The sequence below is a fragment of the Cyprinus carpio genome, chromosome A7 (genome assembly GCF_018340385.1).
Source record: "Cyprinus carpio isolate SPL01 chromosome A7, ASM1834038v1, whole genome shotgun sequence".
Classification (NCBI taxonomy): Eukaryota; Metazoa; Chordata; class Actinopteri; order Cypriniformes; family Cyprinidae; genus Cyprinus; species Cyprinus carpio.
In genome coordinates this window covers 36,347,397-36,373,805 of record NC_056578.1, presented here as the reverse complement: position 1 = coordinate 36,373,805, position 26,409 = coordinate 36,347,397, and the positions used below count along the sequence as shown (strand labels likewise).

The following is a 26,409-nucleotide window of genomic DNA, read 5'->3' as shown; positions in this document are numbered from 1 at the left end:
TATAACCCCTTTAAGATTTATTTATTTAATGGATCAAAAGTGACAGTAAAGATTTACAATGTTACAAACACATTCTTGTTCAAGAAAATGCTGTTCTTTTAATAAAAAATAAAAAATAAAAAAAAACTGTGAAAAAGGCATTACGGTTTATACAAAAATACAGCTAATTTAAATTATATGAAATATTATATTTTAGAATAATAATTTTTTATTTGATTATGAATTTTTTACTACAAATAAATGCAGGTGCAATTCTTTCAAAAACATTAAAAAAAACTTACAGACCCTAAACTTTTAAACTGTGGTATAGATATATATAATTTTATATGAATTATGAATTATTTATTCTAAATCTATATAAAGACATGTGCTGGATAGTTTAATTGGCGTACTCTTCTAGGTCAAGGTTATTCTGTGACACGTGAAATAACTTTCTGTGATGTGAACTATAAAGTAGCCTAAGACTCGGATTTGATTCACTAATATAGTAAAGAGAGACCAAAACCACATATTCCTCACATTAATTTCCTTCTATGATCCTCTGCTGTGAAGAAAAATCACTTTCCCTTACCACAAGAAAAATCCATTATTAATTGAAGGCAGAATATCATGCAGCCTCGTAAGAAAAAGCTTGGTGAATATTTTTAACCTAGAAACCTACTAAAAGTGTATTGCTGTGATATAGATCGGTCATATCGAGACTATAAGAGAGTGTCTTCCTGTGTTCTTCAAAAACAAAGGCCGTTTAGCACCTGAGAGCAGCTCTAACAACAGTGTTACGCTCTAGTGAGCTGTGACTATTTGCACATTTCATCTATTGTGCAGGTATGAAGCTGTCCTCCCACAGACACGTGTTACACAAAGAGCGAGAGAAAATGAGGGTAGAATGCTGCTCTGACAGGCACACAAACACTCGTCTTGCACACAAAAATACAGTCTAGCATTTTGTTCGCGTTGAAAGCATTCAAGGCATATTTACTGAGACAAATAGGAGAGGAAAAACACAGCGACTTGAGCAACTTACTCACTCCCCCACTGAAAAGACTTTCCAGGGAGAATCGCATTTCAGTTTAATTACAGGTCTCATGCAGGCCAGGTCTTTCTCCAAAAGCTCTAAATTGGAGGGAGGAGGTTTTGAATGGTCATATCTGCAGCTCTATTCCCAGTGGTTTTTAGAAGATTATAGTTAAGAAAATATGAGAAGGAAAAATTCATTTTGGTACACTGAAGCCAAATTCAAAACTGGTTTATAAGCAATGTTTGCTTACCGAACAAACCCCTAACCCTACATATTAAACCTTAGATCCTGATTGTGCTAATACCTTAAAGTGATAGTTCACAATTACTCACTCTCATATCTTTTTCAAACCTTTATAACTTTCTTTCTTCTGTGGAACATGAAGATATTTCATGTTTGTAACCAAACTACAAGTTTTCAATGTTGGTAACCAAACCAACAAGTTTCGGTTCACATTGACTCACATTGATTCACTTTTTGCATTTATGACATACAGTGAGAGCCCAACAGGAACCGAAATTGTGTGGTGACCAACATTCTACAAAACATATATTTTAGTCTTGGCAGAAGAAAGAAATGCATACAGGTTTGAAACAACATGCTATCCCTTTAAATCATATATCTTGTTCTTTGTACACTCCAGTTAACATAGCTATGTATCAAAGCTAGTGAAAAGTGTCCTGCTTTCTAAACAATGATGATGGAGACGGATAACAGCCTAGTCCTAGAGCTCCTCTGAGATTCTCAGCTCACAAAAGAGCAAAATAAACATGTCTGCACAGAGCAAACCTCCGCTAGATGTCTTCATTTCTGTCAGCGGGAGCCATACAGCCTGTCCTAGTTCCGGATCGGACCACTTTAGCTCTGCTCCGATCAGCCAGTTAATGCATCATACCACGAGTCATTGAGTGCACACTGTCCCACTTGAAAACACTTAGAAACAAATGTTCGAAAAAGAGGTTTCCATCCCATTTTTCTTAATCTGTAATGTTATGCATTTCAGACTAAAGCATTCAATGACCATAAATGCAGGTCAGGACTTGATTTAGTTGAAAAACAAGAGGACTCTGGTGATGTCAGCCAAAAAGGTAAGCTGTTTCTGAGGCTGAACAATAATTTGACAAATGATTCTGAAAACAAACGTTATTTTTCTTTGGAACAGCACACAACGATAAATCATGCACAGTAAGGAACATGTATTAAAAGAGTAAATAGGGGCAATTATGACTTTATGTTGACTTATGTCAAGTGAGTACAGGTGTATCCATCCATACCTGTGAGAAATGAGAGCCATGGACTGGTTTTGCCAGCTTAAGAGGACATATTTGGAAATATGTACACAGTATATGGGAAAACAAGATTTTCTTTGAGTTTCTACTTTGGTTTTCTAAAAGTTTGGCCTACTAATCATAACAAATGTACAACAGCAAAAACAGAATGTTTAAGAATAAAAGAGAAGGATATGATCACGTGAATTATTTTCATTGTGTTTTGGTGAGAAAAAAAATTGACTAACATGTCTACATAAGTGGACCTCAGTTATAAATAAATAAATACAATTAAATAGTACACTACCAGTCAAAAGGTTGGATATTCCTACTTACTACCTAATTATTTATTATACATTTTGCACATTTCATAATAATATTGAAGCTATTAAATCTATGAAATAACACTGATGTAAATATGGATATATTTGAAAAAACGTCCTTATATTTTACGTTTTTCCAAGTCGCCACCTTTTGTCTACATTAAAGCTCTGCACACCGTTCCTTCTCTCAACCAACATCACAAGGTGCATCCGGAGATGCTTTTTTGGCACTTGTTGGGTGCTTTTCCTTGACTATTCGGTCCATCTCATTCATTTTTAAAAAATAAGGCTTCTTAACACAGCTGAATTAAGGCTGCTCTGTCTCTGTTCAAAATTCTATATAAAAATGCAATGCCGCATAAAAGCCAGTTCTGACCTACCTCAGCCCTTAACATAAAAGCACAGCTGAATTTAAATGCATTTGCCACCTCGAAGCAGCATTAAACAGTCACCTAAATGCCACTTCAGAAGTGCCTCTGTGCCACCATTGCAGTGTAAATTTGGTAATTACAATTTTAGTTTTGCCAAGAAATTCACACATAGGAACAACTTTAGTTCAAAGGCTTTTTAAAATCATGGTACTATACAAACATCCAGAATATGTCTACAACAACAGCTTAATCTAAATCTGGCCTATTATCACATGTCAATAAGGTGAAAAGCACAGAAACCAACAGTGAGGAATGAGCTGTCCCTAAGCATCACCAACCAACAGCACCACAGGTCCTCGCAAAACTCCACTGGCAGTGATGTGTCAATGGAACTGTGTCTTTGTGTGGCACCTCCAACAGAGCTTGCTCTCAGCAGAGAGATCTTTAAGTCTGTAGGTCATCCTTCTCGGTCTGCTGCCTTTTGTGACTCCTGGTTGGTCCTGAATTCTCAAAGCACTCTTATTTGCATCTCATTTTTGAATGACAAAGCAGCAGGGGTTAAATCTACTGGTGTGGAACTGATTGCTTCCTGTTGAGGTATTGGGCATGTATGCTGATCATATGCACTCTTCTCAAAGAACTGAATCACTAGCACTTCGATGACAATATAAACACACACTTTCCTTTTCCTTTTCAATGAAGTAACACAAATGCAAATTGCCGGGAGCAGAAGAATGCCAGTAAAGCTAACAATGTAAAACATGTCAACAACTAAAAAAAAATGTGCATATCCTCTAAGAAATGTTTGCAAGCAGAAAAAAAAAAAATAGTTGGCTGTGCATTAGAATCAGGCTTTACTGAAATTGAATACTGTGTTGGATTGAACAAGCCTCAAAACTGCAACCTAGCATCATTCAATTTGTACAGCGCTTTTCACAATTAATCGCAAAATTATGAACTGCAATTCTGAATTAATTGCAGAAAACCCTGTAGAAGAATAAAAAAGGTAAAACACTGTAATTATCCTTTATGAAGTGTGACTACAAGTGCGAGAGTATGGCACTAAGGCCATGTGGGACAAGTATTAATTGAGACATTACCAGGATTGCCAGAGGGGCCAAAACACAGATCTGGTGGCCGCTGGAACAAAGAACATTCACAGTGGATTTGACATTATCCAGACGCGGCGTGCTGATGGCAGGGGAGGAGTTACAGGCTGAGCAAATCCATACAAGCTCTGTCCAAACTCTCTGACATCATGAGCACATTCATGCATGTGTGAAACCCCCCTCCATGCCACACACACACATTCACACAAATGTTCTCAAAGACTCTGGATAGAAACGACACACTTTCATTCTCCAAAGGTTCAAGGTACATTGTTATTCTACATTCATACTGACAACCAGGCAAAATCCCTTCAACAAAGACACTTCCTGAAGAGGCCGTGCATTGTGTTCCGATGAAAAGAAACAGCTATAGAGAAAAAATAAATAAATAATTGTGGCACCCAAATACAAAGAGTACAGTAATAGTGTGTTGGATTGGATCTGGAGACTATTGCTGAAAGACCTCAATCTAAGAACTAGAATCACATGCAGAGAATCAGAATCACTTCATTCACTGAATCGTCTGAACAGACAATTATAATATCAAGAAATATTTCCTGTGAATATGCAGGACTTTCAATTCATTAGTCACTATGTATCTAGAAGAAAAACAAAGTGCATTAAACGGAAAAACTATTTGGGCAACAAACCAGCGTACTGCTTTATGATTACAATGATAAAATTATTTAATAAAAAATACCAAAACGCAACATCACACAGCATAATGAACTGTTGTTGTACAGCCAAAATAACTGGAAACCTTATGACTAGAAGCCTTGAGCTTTAAAATTAAAATTGGTCACACCCGCTGTTATGTTAAAATAAGGTGGTAAAAGTTATTTAAAAATACCTGAATCATATCCAGAGAGCCGTGAAATAAATTATGATAAGTAACGAGATATGACATTAGTCAGGCCCATGAGGAGGTATTGGAGGGTAGATATCTCGGTCACAGTTCCAGGAGCTCATAAAAGAGCAGCCTGATCCCCATCCACAGCACCATTTATCTTCATTCTCCATACATGGGTGGGATAGTCACTGATGGGGGGGAGTGGAGGCTCTGACTGATTACACTCGTCTCTCCACCCTCTATGACTGCATGGTGGGGTGGGATGGGGGACATTCAGTGATTGAGGGGTGCCATCGTTCATCAACATCCTCCCCTGGCTAAATCACAGGCTGGGAGGTGCATGTTGAGGCTGTAAGTAGAGCGGATACATGCTAATTGTTTATTGCGGCCTCGGACAACTGTTATGGGCCAAAGGGTGTGAGAAACAATCAATAAAAACATGACTGTGTGGGGCCGTCAGTTCCTGAGGCAGCATCTGTACAGCGCCGAGCCAAACAGCATGATGGTTCCCTCACACAGTCAGTTAGCCGTATTAATTAACTGTCCAATACATATCATTTAAAATCAATTTAGCCCTCTTTATGGACTCTCTCAGGCACAATTTCAGGCCAAATAAAGCTGAAATAAACACAGCCATTATTCATGCACAAGGAGGTCTGATATTGCAGACTTTCTATACCATTTAAGAAGAATTACAAGAAGATAATCAATCAAATACATATCAATCCTTTGAAAAAAAGAACTAAGTCACAAAAATATACAAATATTTAACTTTAAAATTGTAAAAAGAAAGTACTTGTTAAAACTATTAGCATACATGCTAAAATAAGCTTTGGCGCACATTTGGTTATGTGTTTAAAAGCAGCTTGCAATATTTGCTTTATTAATACATGTGGAACTGTAATTTTATTTTCATTCTTTTCAAAAATAGCTCTCAAATCTCATTGACGTTTGCAGCAATATTCACTGTGACAAGTTTGACATCAGTGATTCTAAATGCCACTGGTTTTCCTGTGATTCATAACTGAGATATACAAAGTTTGAATATGCAGAACTGCAAATTAAATTTAAAGCTGTGGTGAATATTTAACATGAATTATGACTTAAGTTTTGGTCTGTTTCGCACATAAATCTGTAGTATGGTCTCAGAAAACGTGAAATATATACAGGGTTATTATAGTTAATTAAACAAAAATGGCAACAATAAATAAATATACATTTAGTTGCACTTGAACTAAAATAAAATGTATTTTATATATATTAAACATGCAATAGTGGAACCATTGATTAAGAAATCAAATTTGGATACCTCGACTCTTGATCATTTTAGACCTATCTCAAAACTTCTGTTCCTTTCCAAAATATTAGCGAAGGTTGTTTTTACACAATTGCAATCATTTTTAAGTCAACATGGTTTGCAGGAAGTATTTCAGTCTGGTTTTAAATCACTCCACATCACAGAAACGGCCCTGTTAAAGGTTTGTAATGGCATGTAACTAGCTACCTCATGCTCCTGGATCTTACGGCTGCATTTGACACTGTATACCATAACATCCTGATTCCTCGGTTGGAGCATTGTTTTGGAGTTAGTGGAACTGCAGTGGAGTGGTTTAGATCTTATTTATCTGACAGAAGTTTTTCAGTCCGTCTTGGGGATTTTATGTCATCCTCTGCATCCCTCTCGTGTGGTGCCCCTCAGGGTTCCATTCTTGGTCCTATATTATTTTCATTATATCTACTTCCGTTAGGGTCCATTTTTAAGAAATTTGGCATCTCGTTTTATTATGCAGACTATACACACACATATATATATATATATATATATATATATATACTCTTTGAAACAGAAAGATGCAAACTCTGTAGCACCATTGTTGGACTCTCTTGAGGAGGTTAGGGCCTGGATGGCTTAACATTTTTTAAAGTTCAATGAAGAAAAACAAAAGTCATGATATTTAGACCTGGCAACACCTGTGACCCCTTGACTTAAATTTGAGTGTTATAAAATCATATGTGAAGCCAATGTTAAAAATCTGGGGGTTATAATGGACAGTGATTTTAAATTTGATAAACAAATTAATTGCATAATATATATATATATATATATTCAGTTGTGGCAATTATCAAAAGTTGTCTTTTACTGATTTTGAAAGGGTCATACATGCTTTTATCTCAACCCGCCTTGACTATTGTAATAGGGTTTATGTAGGTATTAATCAGGCCTCCCTCAAACATTTACATTTGGTACAAAATGCTGCTGCTCATCTGTTAACAAGGACGCGCAAGCGCAAACAAATTACACCGACATTGGCTTCCTGTTCATTTTAGAATTGATTTTAAGTTTAGTTTTAGTTATCATTAAATGGACTGGCACCAGGTTACATTTCTGATTTAATACAGCTGTACGATCCATCGAGAGCACTTAGGTCTGCTGACCACTTACTTTTGGTTGTACCTTGAACATTAAGACTTAAAAGCAAGGGTGACCAGGCTTTTGTTGTTGCAGCCCCAAAGCTTTGAAATTACTTGCCTCTAAATGTTAGGCTGGCCCAAACACTTACTGTTTTTAAATCCTGTCTTAAAACTTATTTTTACGCTCAGGCATTTAACTCAGTTTGAGAGCTGTTTTTATGTATTTGGTTAGTGTTATTGTTTGTTATTTTTGTTATGTGTAAAATTGTTTTTACTTTGATTATGCTTGTACAGCACTTTGGAAAACAATGGTTGTTTTAAAAAAGTGCTCTATAAATAAACTTTGATTGATTGATTGATTGATTGATTGATTGATTGATTGATTGATTGATTGATTGATTGATTGATTGATTGATTGATTGATTGATCATTCGTCTCCATTCACTTTCAGTGTGAGCATTCTGCATAAGATCTCCTTTTTGGCCAACAGAAGAAAAAAATAATATAGATTCAGAGTGACATGAGGGAGAGTAAATGATGACAGAATTATTGTTTTTGGTTGAACTATCCCTTTAAGCCAAAACACTCCTCTGGTAGTGGATTAAGACAGTATGTCTGTGACAAAACAAAGCTGCTGTAAATCAGCAAAGCCAGGAAGAAAACAGCAGTGCCGTCCACGCAGGGCAGTCAGCAGCACTAATGCTCTTCATGAAGAGACTCTGTCTGCTGGGCAAAATAAACTAAGACTGACACCAATTTGTACAAAGACAACTGACACTCCAAAGCAAATCCTTGCCGTCAGATCTCATGGAGCTCTGTACCAGCACTGTGTGGAAATGTCAGCAATGGTCTCTGCTGAGAAAACATTCATGTTAAGACACTATTCAAATAGCATTTACTTGCATTATTCAATGCAGAAAGAGAGAGATTGAGAGAAACAACCATTCATCTATAAGCCAATTCAAAATGCTTTCAGAATGTCTGTGTTTCTCAAAGAGAGACAATAACTTCAAACAAATCTCTTATGGGATCATGCAAATCATGATTGAATTATCTTTTACGTTAAAAATAAGTTTCCTTCTGTTTCTGCTGTTTTGTCTATCTACAGACCTAACTCCTGTGCACAAAAAATCCTACCCAGAGTTCCTCTCAGCATTCCACTGAGCTTCAGCATAGTTGATTCTTCCGGTTTCCTAATCATACAACTAACACGTGAAAACGGCATTGATAATAAACAGCAATACCATAGTAATACACTGCACTAATTACCAGAAATGGTCTTAATATGACTGAAATGGAATACTTGCACAAAAAAGTATAATTCCAAGTATTTTTTTTAATAACGTGAAAAAGAATGCAGTAGTGCAATACATTTCACCACATAACCTCAATCAATGCATATTTAATTCACTGTATTGCCTCCTGTTATCATCTCAGAAATAAATACAATTATTTTACATTTTTTATCCAATTTTGTGTCAAAATGGTAGTATTCAAGGAGAAAAGTCATCATCAAACTCAAAATGAGAGTTCAAGTTGAGTGCATTGCATTGTGGGATCAGTATTACACATGTTCTGGTTATCTATTGCACATACTGTAGTAGCAAATGTATCGGTCATCTGTGCATTCCATGTGTACTGAAAATCACAGTACATACTACAAAATTAATACAGCTCTGAAATTTGATACTATGAGAAAATATTTAAATTAACATCACAAAGATATAAAGTTTTCTCCAATTAAAAACAAGGTCATTTCAATAGCAAGGAAAACCTTTCCTTAAAAAAGCTGCCAATAAAATCATTTCTGTGGGAAAAAAAAGGTTGTACAAAAATAAAAGAGATAAATGTTTAAGATATTCTTAAACCCTTTTAAGACTAACAGTATAAAACTGTCTAGGGGAATATTTGAATCTTAAAGACTTAAGAGACTGTGAATAAATAATAAAAGAAAATCTTTGAAAACAGTGCTTTTGAGGCAGCGACAGATATTTCAAATCAAATCTGTTTCCCATTTTTGCCTTAAAGTGTTGCCACAAAAAAAGCAAACTAAAATACTAAGCAAAGTAAAAAGAAATAAGCATGGCCAGACAAAGATCAAGGGTTTTTCTGTACAAAGACCAAAGGTACACATAAAATATTGGAAAGGACCTAAAGAGGAAATACACACAGAAAAATTCACAGAACTACTATTACACACTCTCTCTCTCTTTCTCTCTCACTCTCTCTCAAAGAAAGGTGGGGGGGTCTTTAGATCATGAACTGCTCCAAACCTGCATAGTAAAGATCTTGTGGTGTGAATTCCTAAACAGGGAGCCAGGACTAAGGATGAATTATTTATGGCAGCCCTTTGCTCCATGTCAGCGGCTCCACTGGATGAAATGATATTTATGAAGTCCCATGGGCAGGGGCAGTTAAAGCGAGGGGGAGGAGGCTTCCTGCTCCGATGGGAGAAAACCAGCCACTGATTGAGGGATGCAACATGAGAAGATGCTAATAAATGTCTGTGGGAGGTGGAGGAATACGTATTCATCAGCAAAGAGAAAAAAGGATGCATTGAGAGAAATGAACATATGGGCTGTGCAGAGTATGGACAAATAATTTGCACACAAAAAAAAAAACATTTACCCACTCTCTTGTGGTTTCAAACTAGCATGACTTACTGTATGTCTTGCTATATGTATGTCTTAATAGTGATATTGTGAAATAAGAACTGTTCCTATTTTAATATTTCAAAATGTAATTTATTCCTGAGATGGCAAAGCTGAATTTTCAGCATCATTACTCCAGTCTTCAGTGTCACATGATCCTTCAGAACTCACTCCAACATGCTGATCTGAGCTCAAGAAAAATTTCTTATTATCAATGTTGAAAACAAGTTTTTGCTGCTTAATTTTCTTAATTTGCAAACCGCTCAAAAGATTGGAGTAAGACTTTTTTTTTTAAGGAAATTAATACTTTTTGATTCATGTCAGCATGATCAAAAGAGTAAAGACGCTTTTAGAAAAAATATTTTGTTTTCAAACAAACAATGTTCTTTTGAACATTCTGTTCAGAGAATCACATTTCCACAAAATTATTAAGCAGCACAAACTGTTTTTAAAGTTAATAATAAACAGAAATGTTTCTTGAGCACCAAATCAGCATATTACAATGAATTCTGAAGGATAACTCTTAAGAAATGTCTAATGGAAATACAGCTTAGCTCTCACTGAAAAAAAAAATATATATATATATATATATTTAAAAGAAAACAGTTCTTTTAAACTCTAAAAATATTTCACAATATTACTGTTTTTACTGTATTTTCTGATCAAATAAATGCAAATTCAGAGAGCATAAGAGACTTCTATCCAAAACACACACAGAAAAAAAAAATCTTTATTATTCCAAACTTTTCACCAGTAGTGTGCATACTATATAAATTATATTACACGTCACGCTATATATATATATATATATATATATATATATATATATATATATAATACATTCAAAATATTGTGTTAATCCAAAAAAAACATTTTAGCACATTTACGGACCAGTGGACACCCTGTATCAAGTTCCACACAGTCATCGTTAGAGATGAATTCTTGGATTGTGCGCACGCCACAGTTTGAAATCTTGTGGTTTCTTTCCATAGCTGAGCATAACATCCACATTTTTACCACATTTCCAACTCTCAGTGTGGGAGGTGTCAGTCTAAATGAAACAGATTGAGAACATTCAAACTGAACATGTAAAAATATCCAAGACCACACAGAGTGTGTTTAATTAAAGAGTGTAAAGATTATAATTTACCCTTGCAACTCCTTTAAAAACCATCCATGCTTACTAAAATCTGCTGGAAAAGTAAAAATGCTGCCAAGCCCCTGACCAACACCAACACACAATGAGAAATAGAAGTCAACTCAAAATAAGGCTCATTTGATTCCCCTTTGAACATTTATGTGCTGTGTGAATGAGAGTCTCCCTCTTTAAACAACTGGAATATTTGGGCTGTTTTCTTGATCTAGGCTGTAACCAGACAAAATGGGTAACTAAATTTAGGCAGAAATTTATTCAGAACACAGCAGTGGCTGAAAGATGTCACTTTTCATTTTCTTTCTCAAGTCATTTGTGATCAGGATCAGATTTTTGTTCCTGGCGTGATGCTTCACATACAGAGCATCAAAACAAAAGCCTCAAAACACACTTTCACCCCTGGGTGAAGAAACGCTCATATCTGAGAACCAATATAATAATGTCTGCCTTGTCTTTTATGACACCATCTCATAACATGATCATTTTTTCCAGCAGACACACACAGATTTAGACATCTGATATGCAGTATACAAGCATTATTCATGCACTATTCATGCACATCTCTCATAATAACGTATAACCCTGCTTATGCTAGCCGCTTATGAAAAACATTCTCGCCTGTGGTGCAGCTAAAATATTTGCTTTTACAGCAGTTGTACAAAAGCAATTAGCATATTTCACGGCAACAGGCAAATAACACTGCTATGAATGGTGCTCCACACGCATACTCCTCTAAACGTGATTGGTGTGATTTCTTTGAGTAGCTTTTGAGGTTTACCAGTGTTAACGGTAAGTGCAATCATAATTAAGAAAAAATTATAGTTCTTAGTTTTGTTGCTACAGGCCTGGTCTCTGTGTATCATGAGCTCTTGCTTGTCTATTCATAGAACTTTCTGCTATCACATCTGCTTTAAAAAAGTGTATTTACTACTCTATTTAAAGGTTAAAATCCTTTTTAAAGAGAAAATGATTCCAGAGCTATTTTAGCACATTCTCAATGTCAAACATCAATAACTCCTCCCAGCTCCTTTTCAGCAGCCTCTTCTACATATTCATGACTTACAGGGATCAATGAGATGACAGAAAGACTGATGGACAGAAACAATCGCCTTTAGGACAACAAATACCCTGGAAGCCCTGGAAATAATTTTGAGCCTTCTGACGAGTGAAAAGTAATGGAGAGATTTAAAATGAATTTCAAATGGAAGAAAATTTAATTCACAAAGCTCAGATAAGTGCTTCGCCACAGCCGATATTCAAAAACTAGAAGTTAAATTAGAGACACACAGTGAGTAGCTGAATTATCAAATGGAATAAAATGCTCTGTAGACTGAGCCTTCAGATAATTTTCATAATTTGCATCGGCTTACTCACATTACTAAACAAGCACTGTCAGCATTCACTGTTTTAGTAAGCTCCTAAAAGAATGTAACTCAGGCAGAAAAACACCTGTTTGGGCGAAGATCTTTAAGTGTGGGAATGAAGAGATGTGATTTAGACCGCATCCAGACACAGGAGCTCTTTCTCTAACCATTACGGTTAATGGATGTGGTGTGATGGACATCCGAACACTGGTCTAACAAAATGAATCAGGTTCTGCTGCCTGAACTGGGGTTAGAGTGGAAATGTGTTCTTCAGAAGCCCATGTACTCTATGACTATGCCAGATCAATCCAGACACCTCTGTATAGCATGGTATTACCAACTAGCTCCCCAATGGATCAGTAAACTTCTCAGCATATAACACATCTCAAAGCTCCCTTTTCAGTGGCAGCAGAGCTTCTGCGGTTTATGGGTAATGCTAGTATGTGATAAAAAGAGGCGGATGTGTTATTAGTTTGAGAAGGCAGTTCTTCACTGCTGAACAATCTAGCTACAATCAGGATTTTTCATGTATGGCCATTAGCTGGTCCAAGCCGGTCTAGATGGTTGATCAGCAGGACTACCCTGAAAGTCCTAGTCCTACAAGGCTGTAAAAAACATTTAAACAACAACAATGGTGTTATTTACGCAAGCTTTAACAGAAGAAATCATTTAAAGCTTTAAGGAAAAAAAGCTTCAAATGTCAAGTGTTACCAAAAAAACTCACATTAAGGTTCCATTTGTTAACATTAGTTAACTAAAGCCCCTTTTACACTGCGATTCTGGAAAATACACGGGTAATGTGTCCCGCCAGTTGTTCCCGGGTCACTAAATTTTGCACTTTCATACTGCCAGTGTTTACCCGGAATATTTGCTTGCGTTCACACACAACCCGTAAAGGTCCCGTGAAGACACGTGATATCAGGGTGTGACGTGTAATGTACGAGTCGAAAACGCTAGGCACGTTAACTTTCAATTAAACTTTCCAACGATCTCAGCATCAGCGCGGAAAGTGAGGAACTAACTGATCTCTGCTTCATTACAGTTTGCACATATTTTTTCGTCGCAAACGCTGATCTGCCTTCAAAACACCTGGCAAAAGAGTCGCATGATAACGTGCGTCATCACTACGACACACCCTTTATGGCATTAGATCTGGCTTTTGTTCACACAGCGCTCGTTCCGGGACTGAACCCGGCAATGTTACTAGGTCCCCGACCAATCCCAGAATCAATCCCGGGACGTGTTTGCGTTCACACAGAAGGTGACCCGGCAATGTTCCGGCAATTTTCCAGGTCCAACGTGCAGTGTGAAAGGGGCTGATGTGTGTTAACATGAACTAACAATGAAAATTAGTTCTCAGTTAATGTTAATTTCAACATTTACTAATATGTTATTAAAATCAAAAGTTGCTTAAGGGTTAAATAATGGACCAGAGCTAACATGAACTAACAATGAACAGTCATAATTTTATTAAGTAACATTAACAAATATCAATAAATACTGTAACAAATACACTGCTCATTGTTATTTGATGTTAATGTTAATGTGACCTTACTGTAAAGTGTTACCTTTGTATAATAAGTATAAGTAATTCACTGTAACCTCAATTTTTGCTTTTCAAAGAAAACAAGGGACAAATTGAAATTTATTTTTGTGGTAATTACCATTATGCCACAAAACGTAAACTAAACTTGTATTGAACCCAAAATATTCCTTTAAGCTACTAACATCTGATAGACCATCTCAGACCCGCAACAATCCAGCGATCATTTTCCAAATACCAGCCTGACCCTCTTAAACTGGAATGACCTTAATTTTCCACCAGGATTCGGGATGCCTGAATCAGATCACTAGGAGGCATCCTTTAATTTTTCCTCATTGATTCATCACTTTCTTCATTCACTTTGGCAGTGGGAGTAAGCCTGGCCAGTTTCTTACATCATACACTCGGCATGTCTCGCAGCTTTCCTCTTCAACTCTAAACTAGCCATAAATCTCCAGCACTCATGCAGCCCCTGACCCCCCAGCATTGTACCATTGCTAAAAGAGAAGGATAAAAAAAAACACATGTCTCCTTTAGCACAGCATGAAGGTATCTAAAGCATTGTCCAATGTGACCTCAACAAAAGAAAGCAGCATTTCTATTAAAATGTCATCTCGTGGCAGTTGGCTTTGTAACACAACAAAGCAGACACCTCCTGATGCACTTGGCTAAACCAACAATAGGAGTAAGTCAGAGTGTGATATGATGTATAAGCTCAGCCTGAACCAAACCAGGACAGTCAATGATGGGAACCACAGTGGAGTAATGTGGGGGGCTGGGAGGGGGAATTTGTGCCCTGCAGGACTCAGGTGGGGGAGAAACTATCGTCCATTATTAATGGAAGTCGGCTACAAGGGGAAATGGATCAAATGTGACTTTCGGTGGAGCTAGTATCTGAAAAACATGAATTATTTGTTGTTCATCTCACAAGCTTTGTCCTTTTCATCCTCCTTAAATGTCTTTTTCACACTCATCTACAATCTCATTTCAAAAACGACTCATTTGGTAGCAACGCATATACAGCGCCATATGGAAAGGTAGAGACACTACAGAATTAGCATTTCCCAGTATGCAATGCATTTGTAAGAAACACACAGTGTCACAAGCAGAATAATTCAATCACATTATGGTAAATACCCATAAAACATATGGTTGGTTAATGGAGTCCAGGAGACAATTATGCTCTTGAACCCCAATGACATGGGCTAAAGGAGCAATACTGCAACCACAGCGCATTTAATTCAATATAACAAACTAAGGTGTGGTAGATGTGACAGCTCATGATGAAGTGATCCACAACAGAGAAGGAGGTAGGGAGGGGGTTAATATTGATTGTACCACCTCCAGCCTGAGATCAGCACAAGCTAGCTGGAGATGTCAGTAAAAGTAGTGTTTGCAAGCCCAGCGGCTAGCAGTTTACGGCATGTGTCCCCTGGGATGAGAGCAGACACAAATGAGCCTCAAATGAGTCTCCGTTGGTCACGCCACATATTACACCTCACCTCCATCCCCCATGCCTTCACATAACAACATATCAATCGCTGATTGAAATTCAAAAAGGAGCAGCGCACAACAGGATAGACGTAGCGAGGCATTGCGGAGGTTCTCAAGGGCCCAATACAGCACAGCTCCATAACCACTTAACTACTAGTCAATTTTCCACTGAGATTCTGGAGTGATGTTTGGCGATATGTGATTTCATGGGTGATCAATGCTCTGTATAACATTTCTGGTGAAGAAATCCAACGGGCAAGTGGACAGCATTCATTTTTTTGTATTTGCCATTCACCAGAAACGCACAACCTTAATGGTCTCATTTACTTGTTCATTAGCGGAAAAAACTCGCCAGATGAAAATGGACGACAAAGCTTGAAATTATATTAGGAAAGGTTTACCTTGAGTAATTCAGTTACTAGGGTTCAATAACAACCTGAATGAGTCCCAATGTGTGCACAACAAAACATAAGAAATATGTATATTAGGTAAACCTCATTCTGAAGATCATTTCTCCCAGTACACTTAAATAATCTTGGTTCTCTAAAGGGTAAACTGAACATCAGTCCAAAAAAATAAAATAAAATAAAATAAAGAGATATGATTGCTTTGAAAGGCCGGTGAAGTAATATCAACAAATATATATATATATATATATATATACTATAAAATCATACTTTGACATTTATGTCACACCAATTTTGCTACATACATGAAAGACAACTAAAATCTTGAAACTTAGAGCTGTGTGTTGTTGCTTTTCTGAGCAACTTAACTTACTTATGCTTGTCGGGCAATAAAACAGGACAAAATATCTTCACAGAGAACTTGTGACTTGGACAAATAGGAAACCAATTAGTAATGCTCTAGCATCTAGTGATGCACCGAAACTAACTTTTTACTGAAACCGAAGTATTCATTTGGCCGAAAACCAACTCACGTACCTAAGAAACAATCATAGTACAGTTCTTCAGCAACTTTCAATCAATGTTTTAGGTCCTCCAAAGCCATTTCGACCAAAACCATTTTTTTTTTTTCTGCTGTTTCGGCCAATATTTTTTTTTTTTGGCTGTTGCGTCACTACTAGCAACCATCCAGTACAACCAGCTAAAATTGCATAATAATGCAAGAACAACAATCTAGAGCACCCTAGCAACTAATATGATTTATTCAGATAAACATTCATATATTACTAATGAAAGCACCATTAAACAGCCAAAACTCAAAAACAAAAAACATCTAGGCTACTCTAAATAAAAACTCTGTTTTGTCTTGTTAAGACTTGTCTTGTTAAGACTTTAATTATTTGTGACACTGGCTGCCTGAAATCAGCATGTGTTGGTTTTTTTGTTTTTTTTTCTGTGGGTTTTGTTGTTCATTTCACAACAAAATTATTTTCATGAGCACTAAAGCTCATACTGCTTACACAAGGGGCTGGACACTGTTTACTGGCTGCAGATAGATGTGAGGCCCAGACTTCCTAATGGCTTCCTGTATTCCACAGAACAGTTTCCTCTCAGGAAATTTTATCAATACAAGCCGCTTCAGCACTGACCCAAAACCACAATACACAAGTCACCTACTTTAATTAAAAGTGATTAAATGCACTGAAAATGTGCTTCCACTAAGAGCATTAAATGAACCGGGATGGGTTAACTGAACTAGAACCAGGAGTGCGAAAAACTTCATTTAATCACACACAAACTGAAAAGACAAATATTTTTCATAACGCTATATAGCGATGTAATAAAAAAAAGTGTTGAAAAGTCAACATCATAAAGCAGAATGGAACTTTTGGAGAATATTACACACTCTTTAAATAAATGGGGCATAGTAGAATATGTCTGGAGCCTGTGGGCTCAATGCAGGCTGGCACAAGCAAGTGGTCCAACCCTCATTAGAAATTAATTACCACTGTAATCAGCGTGGGGCAGCTGTACAGTAACTATGTATCTAAGGCTTTACCCAGGGGGAGCAATTGAACCTCTGACCCCCCTTTTTTCGGCAAGCAATGTGCGACACCACCCTGACCGTGAATTACTGGCCCAGCCATGCTGGGAATGCAGGCAGCGGCAGTAAGACTATGAAGTGGGCTGGTGCGGCTGGGTCAGCCTGGTCCACTGCTTAGTGAAAAGGTTTATTATCTTTTGGGACTTCCTCAGTGAAACAATCTTACTAGCTCAACATGTATACAAAAAAAAACCCTGAGCGTCTATTTTGCCCCAAAAAGATGTAAAGGGTAATGACTGCGATATCATCTGATCGCAACTGGTAATTATCCAATAATCATGTTATTGTGTACATGATTCTGCATAATTCCGAAGAAGGGGGGCAATTGTGTACAAAAGTAGCATTTGGTATAATTACCATACATAAAAAAGATCACTCAATAATCACTTCCTGTAATTGCTTTTTGATGAGCATAATGGGCCCGAAACCACTTCTGAAAATCACGGGCAAATAGTATCTCTTCCAAAATTGCCCAATTAACAATATCAAACCTTATTACAAGGTGAGGGTCAACAGAAACAAGAAAAATATTATTTGTGTACCTTTGATAATAAGAATCACAGGAGGTTTTCCCTCTGCTTCGGAAAAAAAGCCTCCCTTAATCTATTTTTGTGTACCTAAGTGAAAAGGGGTGCATTTGCATAAGTTACTTATTTCGAGGTTCACATGCAGTCTGCATAAAGAATTCTGCAGAATGAATTTAAATGGTTAAATGTGTTAAACTGCTCAGAGTACAGAGTACTCTTAAAAGTAGCTGAAAGTGACTAGTGCACGCAGTGTGTTTAAAACTTTTCAAAAGAAAGTTCCATCACATCAGATGAAACTTTTGTGAAAAGACTGTTCTCTGGAAAACTGTGGGGCTTTCTGTGGATTTCTGTAGGTGCAGGTTCCACGTAGGTCTACTTATTCCAAAGGTAGTTGGTCAAATATCTATGTTCATCAAGTCTTTTCCATAAAACAGCTCATTAGGCATATATAGTAACAGCTGGTCTCCCTATAATGATGCCCCCTCCCATACGAACACACTCGGTGGGATCATGTGACACGTGTCCAAGGGTCCAGCACTGAAACATAACACCTACTCTCCATCATCTTTTCTGGCTTTATCTGCTTCTCCTGGCTGTTTTCTCTCTAGCTGCATTTATCCATCATAAGGTCAGAGGTCGATTCTTGAGGTCAGGGACCCAGAGCAGCTGGTTTCCATCATTTCCACCACTCCTAACCATCGGGAGGAAATTCTTCATATCTCATCTTGCAAGCACTGCAGCTGCAAGACCATCTACAAGTTATAAAATTCAACCAAGAAAACCCTAGAAACCACCCAAACTGTCTTTCATCATAACGCTGTCGTAATTTAAATTCAATTATATTAAAATAATTTTCAGGTGAACTACACCTTTAATGATTAACGACAGCTGGAAAATACCGGTAAATAATAAAAAAAAAAAAATAATGCAGATACTGCACTGTTTAAATTTCGAGTCCCAGCATTCCATTTTCCACACTTCCTTGGTTAAGCAAAGGAAGGAGTGTTTGTTTTTCGAGCAGGCAGGTATGAAGAGCCCTTTCCGGACCTTGCGATAAACATGTTGAGAAGATCTTAAGCACGTCTTGAGCTGCCAAGAGCAACAAGCTAAGTTCTGGCAGACTGGCCCTGATATTGAGCTCATTCACAATCCATCTACAGAATACAGCTCTGTGCCACACTGAGGCCTTTTTGCAGAGCCGTGAGGGAAGAGCCCCTGCAGTGCCCGTCTTCAGCGTTCAAGCAATGTACAACTACAACAGGGTGCTGCAATCACCTTCAATGATTTCACAGCTTTAGTCTGCCGGGATGCTTGGCACAGATATCAGTTCATGCTGTCATTACTCACATATAACATTTACTGCTGAAAACAGGGAACCAAATGAAGGGAAATACAGCACAAGTTTGCTTGTCAGCATATACAGCAGGTGTGTGGAGACTGTAATGACTAGTCTTTTCAGATTTTCGTATTAAGTGAAATGCTACAAAACAGGCCATTAAGAAAGCAGACCCCATTTTCATGACAGCTCAACTACCAGCATAGGAAAATGGAGAGAGAACAATAGTAATATTTAATCTGGTAGTGCATTGAGCAACCAGGCTGTCCATGCATTGTCAGAAAGAAGAAAGAAAGCTAAACATTCCAAACTAAATGTGTCAGCAATAAATGGGTTTTATTTGGAATGAGCAGACCAGTTTTGCACATGGAAAAATGGGTTCCCGCAATTGAGTGCTCATGTGTTTACTAATGCAAAACTTACCACCACAGTGTTGCTTAATGGTTACTTGAGTGTTCTGGGTCGCTTAATGTTTCACCATCAAGTCTTCATAAGGGGGCGTTTACGTGACACCGTTTTCAAATAAAACGAAATTTATTTGTTTTGGTCATTCACCTACCTGACAACAGCATGTTGGGGACCTGAAAATGCAAAATTTTGCAGGTTTCAAAGGGTCAGACTTTTTTTCTAAAAAATGCAAAACACCATTATTGTCTCCATGTTAACTACAAAAATGCAAATTTGTGAAAAAGTTGATATCATGCACATGCATATTACGTGTTATGTGCAGGCACGTATAGTGTTTCTTTACAAAGTGACATTGCCAACTACTGGCATGGCATGCATAATACATCGTTTTAAGGAATTCACGGATCTGTGTGAACAGGGATCATTTTGACAACATTGTTCATGCAAAACTTTTCAGTTTCCAATACCAAGACTGGATTATGATTTGCATCTGCAAAACAACTGATGCAGGACGAGTTACATTCAAAGTGGTTTGTTTAAATCTGTAACTCTGTGTATGAGCAAAGCAATACAATGTTGCTTGTCTTTTCTAATAAATAGATACTGTATGGCTACTCATAATTGGAGCTATTCAAATACAGTTTAATATTAACCAAAGACTGGATTTGCAAGGGTGAACACAATCATACCAACAGGAAGACACTGCAAATGGCTTATCAGAACCTCAGGTTGGATTGTGCTTATCTTGACCAAGTACAAGCATTCAAATCACACATGCATAATAATCTTCTCCAGCTGCTGAGGCTGGCAGGAGACACGGCAGCAAGAATTCACCCGCAAAGAGAGATCCACTGGGAACTGCAACCACTCAGAGGGTGTTGACCACTAAACATTCCATAGGCATGACCATTTCACCGGAATTCCTTTAACAACAACAAAAAGCCATATACTACCTCATGTGCATTTGCTTAGACTGGTCATTTTCTCAAATGCTACACTAAAATAGTGTACTCAGTAACATAATGATACACTACTGATGGTAATGGCGCAGAATTTACCAGAGTTGGCTTGGATCTTCAGAAATTGTTCCAATAATCTCATACAGCAAAAGCTTACTATTTCAATAAATGGGCACAAATTTTCACAAGCAGTTCTAACCATTCATACCTCAATTTAGAGACCACAAAAAAAAAAAAAAATACTTGTGAACAGTCTGTGCTGACATTAAGGTTTTCTGACACAGCCAATCTAGTAAAGGCAGGCTCGGAATGGAATACTTGAGCCTACGTACCACTTATTATACACTGTGCAGAATATCCTGTACTATTTTTTTTTAATAATAATTGAAACAGCATGCAACACTGAACATTTCATACTGTAGAATGGTAAATTGTTGCCATATGATCTCACTACATGGCATGTTTAAAACCACAACTTATATTCTGTCATCAAAACAAAATGTGCCAATTTACAATCCAATTTTAAGTCATTTTCGCAGTCTGATCTAATGACAAATCAAGAAAGAGAGATGATCTGGTTGTATCCTCCTCATTTTAATGTAGTAACATCTACATCATCTACGTCTAAGTACGTCATCCATTCTTGCAAATCATTGAAACTGTACATAGTATGCCGTCTCAAACATACCAACACACTGCCATATTGCTTAGTACAAAGACAATGAAAGGGTTTGACTCCCTCACAAAGAAACCCAAATTATGTGTTGACAAATATCAGGTCAAATTATTAACCAGCATTTTTGCTGGAATTGCAATAAGCAAATAAATCCATCAATCATAATTACTTTACATGCTACTATCAAGCCTTGATTTGCACATTAGGCAATTAGCCAAGGACCCATTGTCCATCTAAATTAATAAAGAACATTGAAGGCTAGATCTCTCAGCTGGAGCTTATTGTGACGCCCTGTTTCCAGTGAGATTCAATTGCTGACAATACTTAATTTGTTACTGTGATATTGATCCTCTTTGTTCCCTGACATCTGAAAACATGCAGCTGCAACAGTAATGATGACTTTGGATAATGATTATAATGCACAACAACGGACAGCTTTGAGGACAAACAGGCTTTTGCACTGACGGAATATTACCATGGCATCCATTTATCTATGATAAAAATATATCTCTCCACATCCTGAAAATTAGTAAAATAAAATAAAAAATTCTTAAAATAATAATATATGTGTGTGTGTGTGTGTGTGTGTGTGTGTGTGTGTGTGTGTGTGTGTGTGTGTGTGTGTGTGTGTGTGTGTGTGTGTGTGAAATATTAATATATGTAGTGAAAATAGTGAGGCATCAAAAATATTTTTTGATAAAATCCAAAATTAAAGTTTTCAATTAGCAGAAGGCCAAAACTCAAAATAAAGTTTGCGGAATTAAAATCGGGGAATTGAACTCGGTGCGCTGTTCATGGTGTTATTAGGTATAGTAAAGTTCTACAGCGGTGAGTCATCTCCCGATATTTCACAACACTTTTTACAAATTTGGTTGTTTAGCATCATTCTTTGTTTACTGTAAAGTTTGTCCACACAGCTGACATGTTTACCTGTTGTAGCTTATTCAAACTGTGTACATGAAATAGACAATGACACACTTTATAGCTTTAATTAATGGATTCGGCCCTTCAAAAGGGAACTTTCTAGATCTTTGCTTTCTAGGCCGAATATTTCAGATTGCCAAAAGTTTGGTGCATCACTAGGTTATAATATAATAAGTAAAGCCTTCTAATGATCCACTCAAAAGTTGCATAATTTTATTTAAAATACCAAATGTTTTGAATTAATAACCAGGTATAGAGTCTGTACTAGAGAAGACCTTTGTTAGAATAACACTGTCCTTTCACTGAGGTCTGTGCTATGAAATGCAATGAAGGCCTCTGCGAAGAAAGCAGAACTGAGTGGTTGCAGTCTTGCAGACAAGGTTGTGAGGGTGTTTACACAGTTTAGCATGATGTTTACATTGTCCACAGGGAAGCCATCAGCACACAATTCTCTCCCAGCAGGATTATGCAGATAAGATGGAATGTAAAAAGGATGCAAAGACAACTTTAAAAAAAACAAAAAAAAAAAAACTCTCACATGAAGACATGCCCATTTCCTTTCCAGCACAATGAAAAGTTGGAATGCCATTATCGGTGAGATGTAAGCACCTGAACTTAAAAAAAAACGCTTTTGATTAACATGTGTGTGCTTCAGGACCTCAGAAAACGTATTTCAAATAAACACATATTTTCAGATGGGGACCCCACAATTAGTAACTTGAAACTCGCTCTCCGCATGTAGGTCCAATTCTCTGGAATCAATCAAAACTCCCAAAGGAACTCCCTGTTCCCCCCCTTAATCTCCTGGTTTTATTACTTTCCAGACAGAGTCTGCCCATTCCACCCAGCCCCCCATTTCTCTCTTTTGTACTGATCTCCAGCAAAGCCTGTGATTTTTTACCACAGCACACTGCTTTTCATGCAGCAGAGCAGCTTTCATCAGCCTCTGCACGCAAGACACACAAACTCCACTACGGCCTGCTCTCACCATACGTGATCCTAATAATCAAGCACACGGATCCAAACTAGTGAAAAGTGTTACCAGTACTAATGAAAGAGTTAAATAATGCATCACGCAAATTAAATGTGAGCATTTTCCTATTCAGTTTGAACAAATATTATGAATGAACTAACAAAAGATTGATAGATTCAACTTCTTTGCTCTGAAGCAAAAATCACAACCACCCTCTCTAAATGCATATTTACACAGCTGAGTTAACTTTAAGGCTGCTGTGCCGGCTCCATGTTCTGTGCCAGAATGCAATGCAACGGCACATAAAACAGTACTAAATAAATGTGGTAGCTCTGAGCCAGCTCAGTCCCTGTATCAGAGGTGCCTGTGATGCTGCATTGGCTCTGCGTAAATGAAATGGAATCTTCAAGTTTGCTATCGTCATGTCTGAGCATATATTTAATTATTCACAATATCAGTTTATTCATAGTTTCCAATTTATAAAACTGATTTCAAAGGAAAATTTCCGAAAATATAATCAGTGTAAATGCATTTATGTCACTAATATGCAGCATTAACAAGTCTGTATAAATGCACCTTTTTCGGGTGTATATGCAGCTTTTGTGCTGCCTTTTCAGTGTAAATACCCTATTATATATGTAAGCAATGGTTTTTGTCCCAGGTATGTTTTCTTTTTGGTTTCAAAGAGAGGAAAGAAAATCACTTTCACTCTTTAACCCAGAGCTGTGCAGACACCAAAAGAAATAGGGTAGATGTTCTTCCCAAAACACATATTTCTATTTTTTTTTTCAAGTGTGCACTGAAAACATACTCTATTCGACTGATGCAGTGTGTACAAAAAAATATCATAGATTAAACACTTTTGGATTAACTCACTATGATTTCTTATGGAGACTGTGTCTATGACACTCCAACACTCTTGAAGCTCTGATTTACAAATACATGAGGTTATTAACCTATAATTAAGAAGATGTAATTACTTGTTTTCCATGAGGTCGGTTTGGTGACTCATTATTTAATAATGGAATGGGGTTTTCTATTCAGGTGTAAATGTAAAGGTGTCAATGCAGATCACACCTTTGCAGTTAATGAGCCTTTTCATGGCAAACAAAGATTAAAAGGCGATATTACACATATGTTTTGATTTATGAGGCTGTCTAAACAGAGCGTGTCCGATGATAAAATCCTCGATTTTGTGTTAGTTGTCCAAGTTATTAAATGTTAGTCACACGTACTCATTTCTGCACTTTCATAAGTTTGCACACATTTCACGCATTTGCCACTTTCACTCTAACACACGGCGGGTCGCGCAACAGAAAGTTGTAATGCTCTTTAATCTCGGTCTTACCTTTTTCAGCATGTGAAACTGTGATCGTGAGGCAGAAAAGAGAGAGGAGCAGCCGGGCTCCCCGCTCCGCCATCACTTTAAACACAAATAAAAGAGGTGTGAAAAGCCTCGAACTCGATCCGTATTTAAAATCCCTCTGATCGCGCGCACGGATCAGTTCAACAGTGTGAACACATCCGGAACGAGTTACTTCCGAAAGTTGCCGAAGGAAACATGAGACTGGTTGAGCAGAGGCACGATCCGCCGGTGAAATGCGCTTTAAAACTTCAACAGGCGACCGAGTAAAATCAAAGCCAATCCATATTTCCGAGATTAAACCAATGCCGAGCTGGAGAGGAGCGAAATGAGAGGCGTCAGTGCAGACATAATGTGTAAAGGTGAAGAGAGAGAGAGAGAGAGCCAATCCGGCCCGCTGGAGATATTTTTCACTGATCTCAGAGAGAGAGAGAGAGAGAGAGAGAGAGAGAGAGAGAGAGAGAGAGAGAAAGAGAGAGAGCGCAGCAGGAACTCAGATCGGACCCTGGGAAAACCGGAACTGGATCACAAAGTGATCTGGATTCATCTCACGTGGACACCCCAAAAGCCTGGGATGGCTTTAAAGTCTTTTTCATGCTCTTTTGAGCAATTTAAGGCTTTAGTTTAAATTTATATACATATGTTAAATATTTTTACATGCCGCACATCCTTGATCTGGCAACCTGATTTTTAAACCAATATTGCATAGCCTGTACTTTTTAAACCTACGTATTTTAAAATAATTGACTAAATAAATAATGTAATTATTTGTTCAATATCTCTGGTGAAACAAACATTAAGACATCCAGCTAGTTTCAAATGATCTTGGCTCAAAAACAAACACATTCAGTTCCACAAATGAGTATTTCTTAGTTTGTTAATTAAAGACTAAAGTTTGCTGGGCCTTTGCGCCAAACATTCCCATATGGGTCTCTACTCACACTCTTGTAATATATGATGTTAGCCAAGTGGCATAATTTATCACAGGCTTCCAGATACTATACCAAAATGTAACCGGTTCCAGTGCTAGTAGCCAGCATTCTCTAAATTATTTTTAGAATACATTTTATGGCAAGGCTTTTTTATTTTTTTTATTTTTTTCATATACAATGGAAAAGTCTTTATACATTTTCAACGACTTGGCAGAAGCAATGTGACAAAAATCTGTTCATTCAACTGCGACTGAAAATGCAACACTGCAGATCTGGTCTGGTAAACATTCACCTGGAAGAGCTCCATCTACTGGCAGATTTACTCAGTGAAATGTGTTCCTGTGATGGGATCAAATGATAATACCATGGTACTGAATCATGATTAATACCATGTTCATGTGCCAAGGTACTTGAAAACATATTATTGCATGGTCCTTTTTTTGTTGGTGTAGTATTTTATTCAGACTGATTTCTCTTAATCAGTTTTCTGTTTTGTAAAGGAATGCAAGTAACTACTTCGATGAAAATTGTGTATATATTTTGATCCTTCGGGTGTGGACAGGATATTATGGTCAATTCTCATATTAACCATGCACTGCTCACCTCAGTACCATTACATCCTTTTTAATCTGCATAGGTAATTATTATTCACCTTTTACCTCTAGTGTATTACACATTATTGGCTGTGGTGAGATTTGCAGCAATGTACAGGTTGTACACATGAGGTGCTGGCTGTTATTTTATG

General features: G+C 37.3%; 1 protein-coding gene across 8 annotated transcripts in view; it reads right to left on the bottom strand.

Annotated features, from left to right (window-relative positions):
• Positions 1-25,155, bottom strand: part of LOC109067730 (neogenin-like) — a 135,903-nt gene extending 110,748 nt beyond the window's left edge. For 6 of the 8 annotated variants that reach the window (XM_042761000.1, XM_042760995.1, XM_042761002.1 and 3 more), the window contains exon 1: positions 24,718-25,155. In XM_042761000.1, the coding sequence (XP_042616934.1) occupies positions 24,718-24,790 (73 nt within the window). In that variant the 5' untranslated portion in view covers positions 24,791-25,155. The remainder of the gene's footprint in view (positions 1-24,717) is intronic. The other 2 variants (XM_042760999.1, XM_042761001.1) reach the window with 1 other exon arrangement.
• Between the last annotated feature and the right edge of the window lie 1,254 nt (positions 25,156-26,409).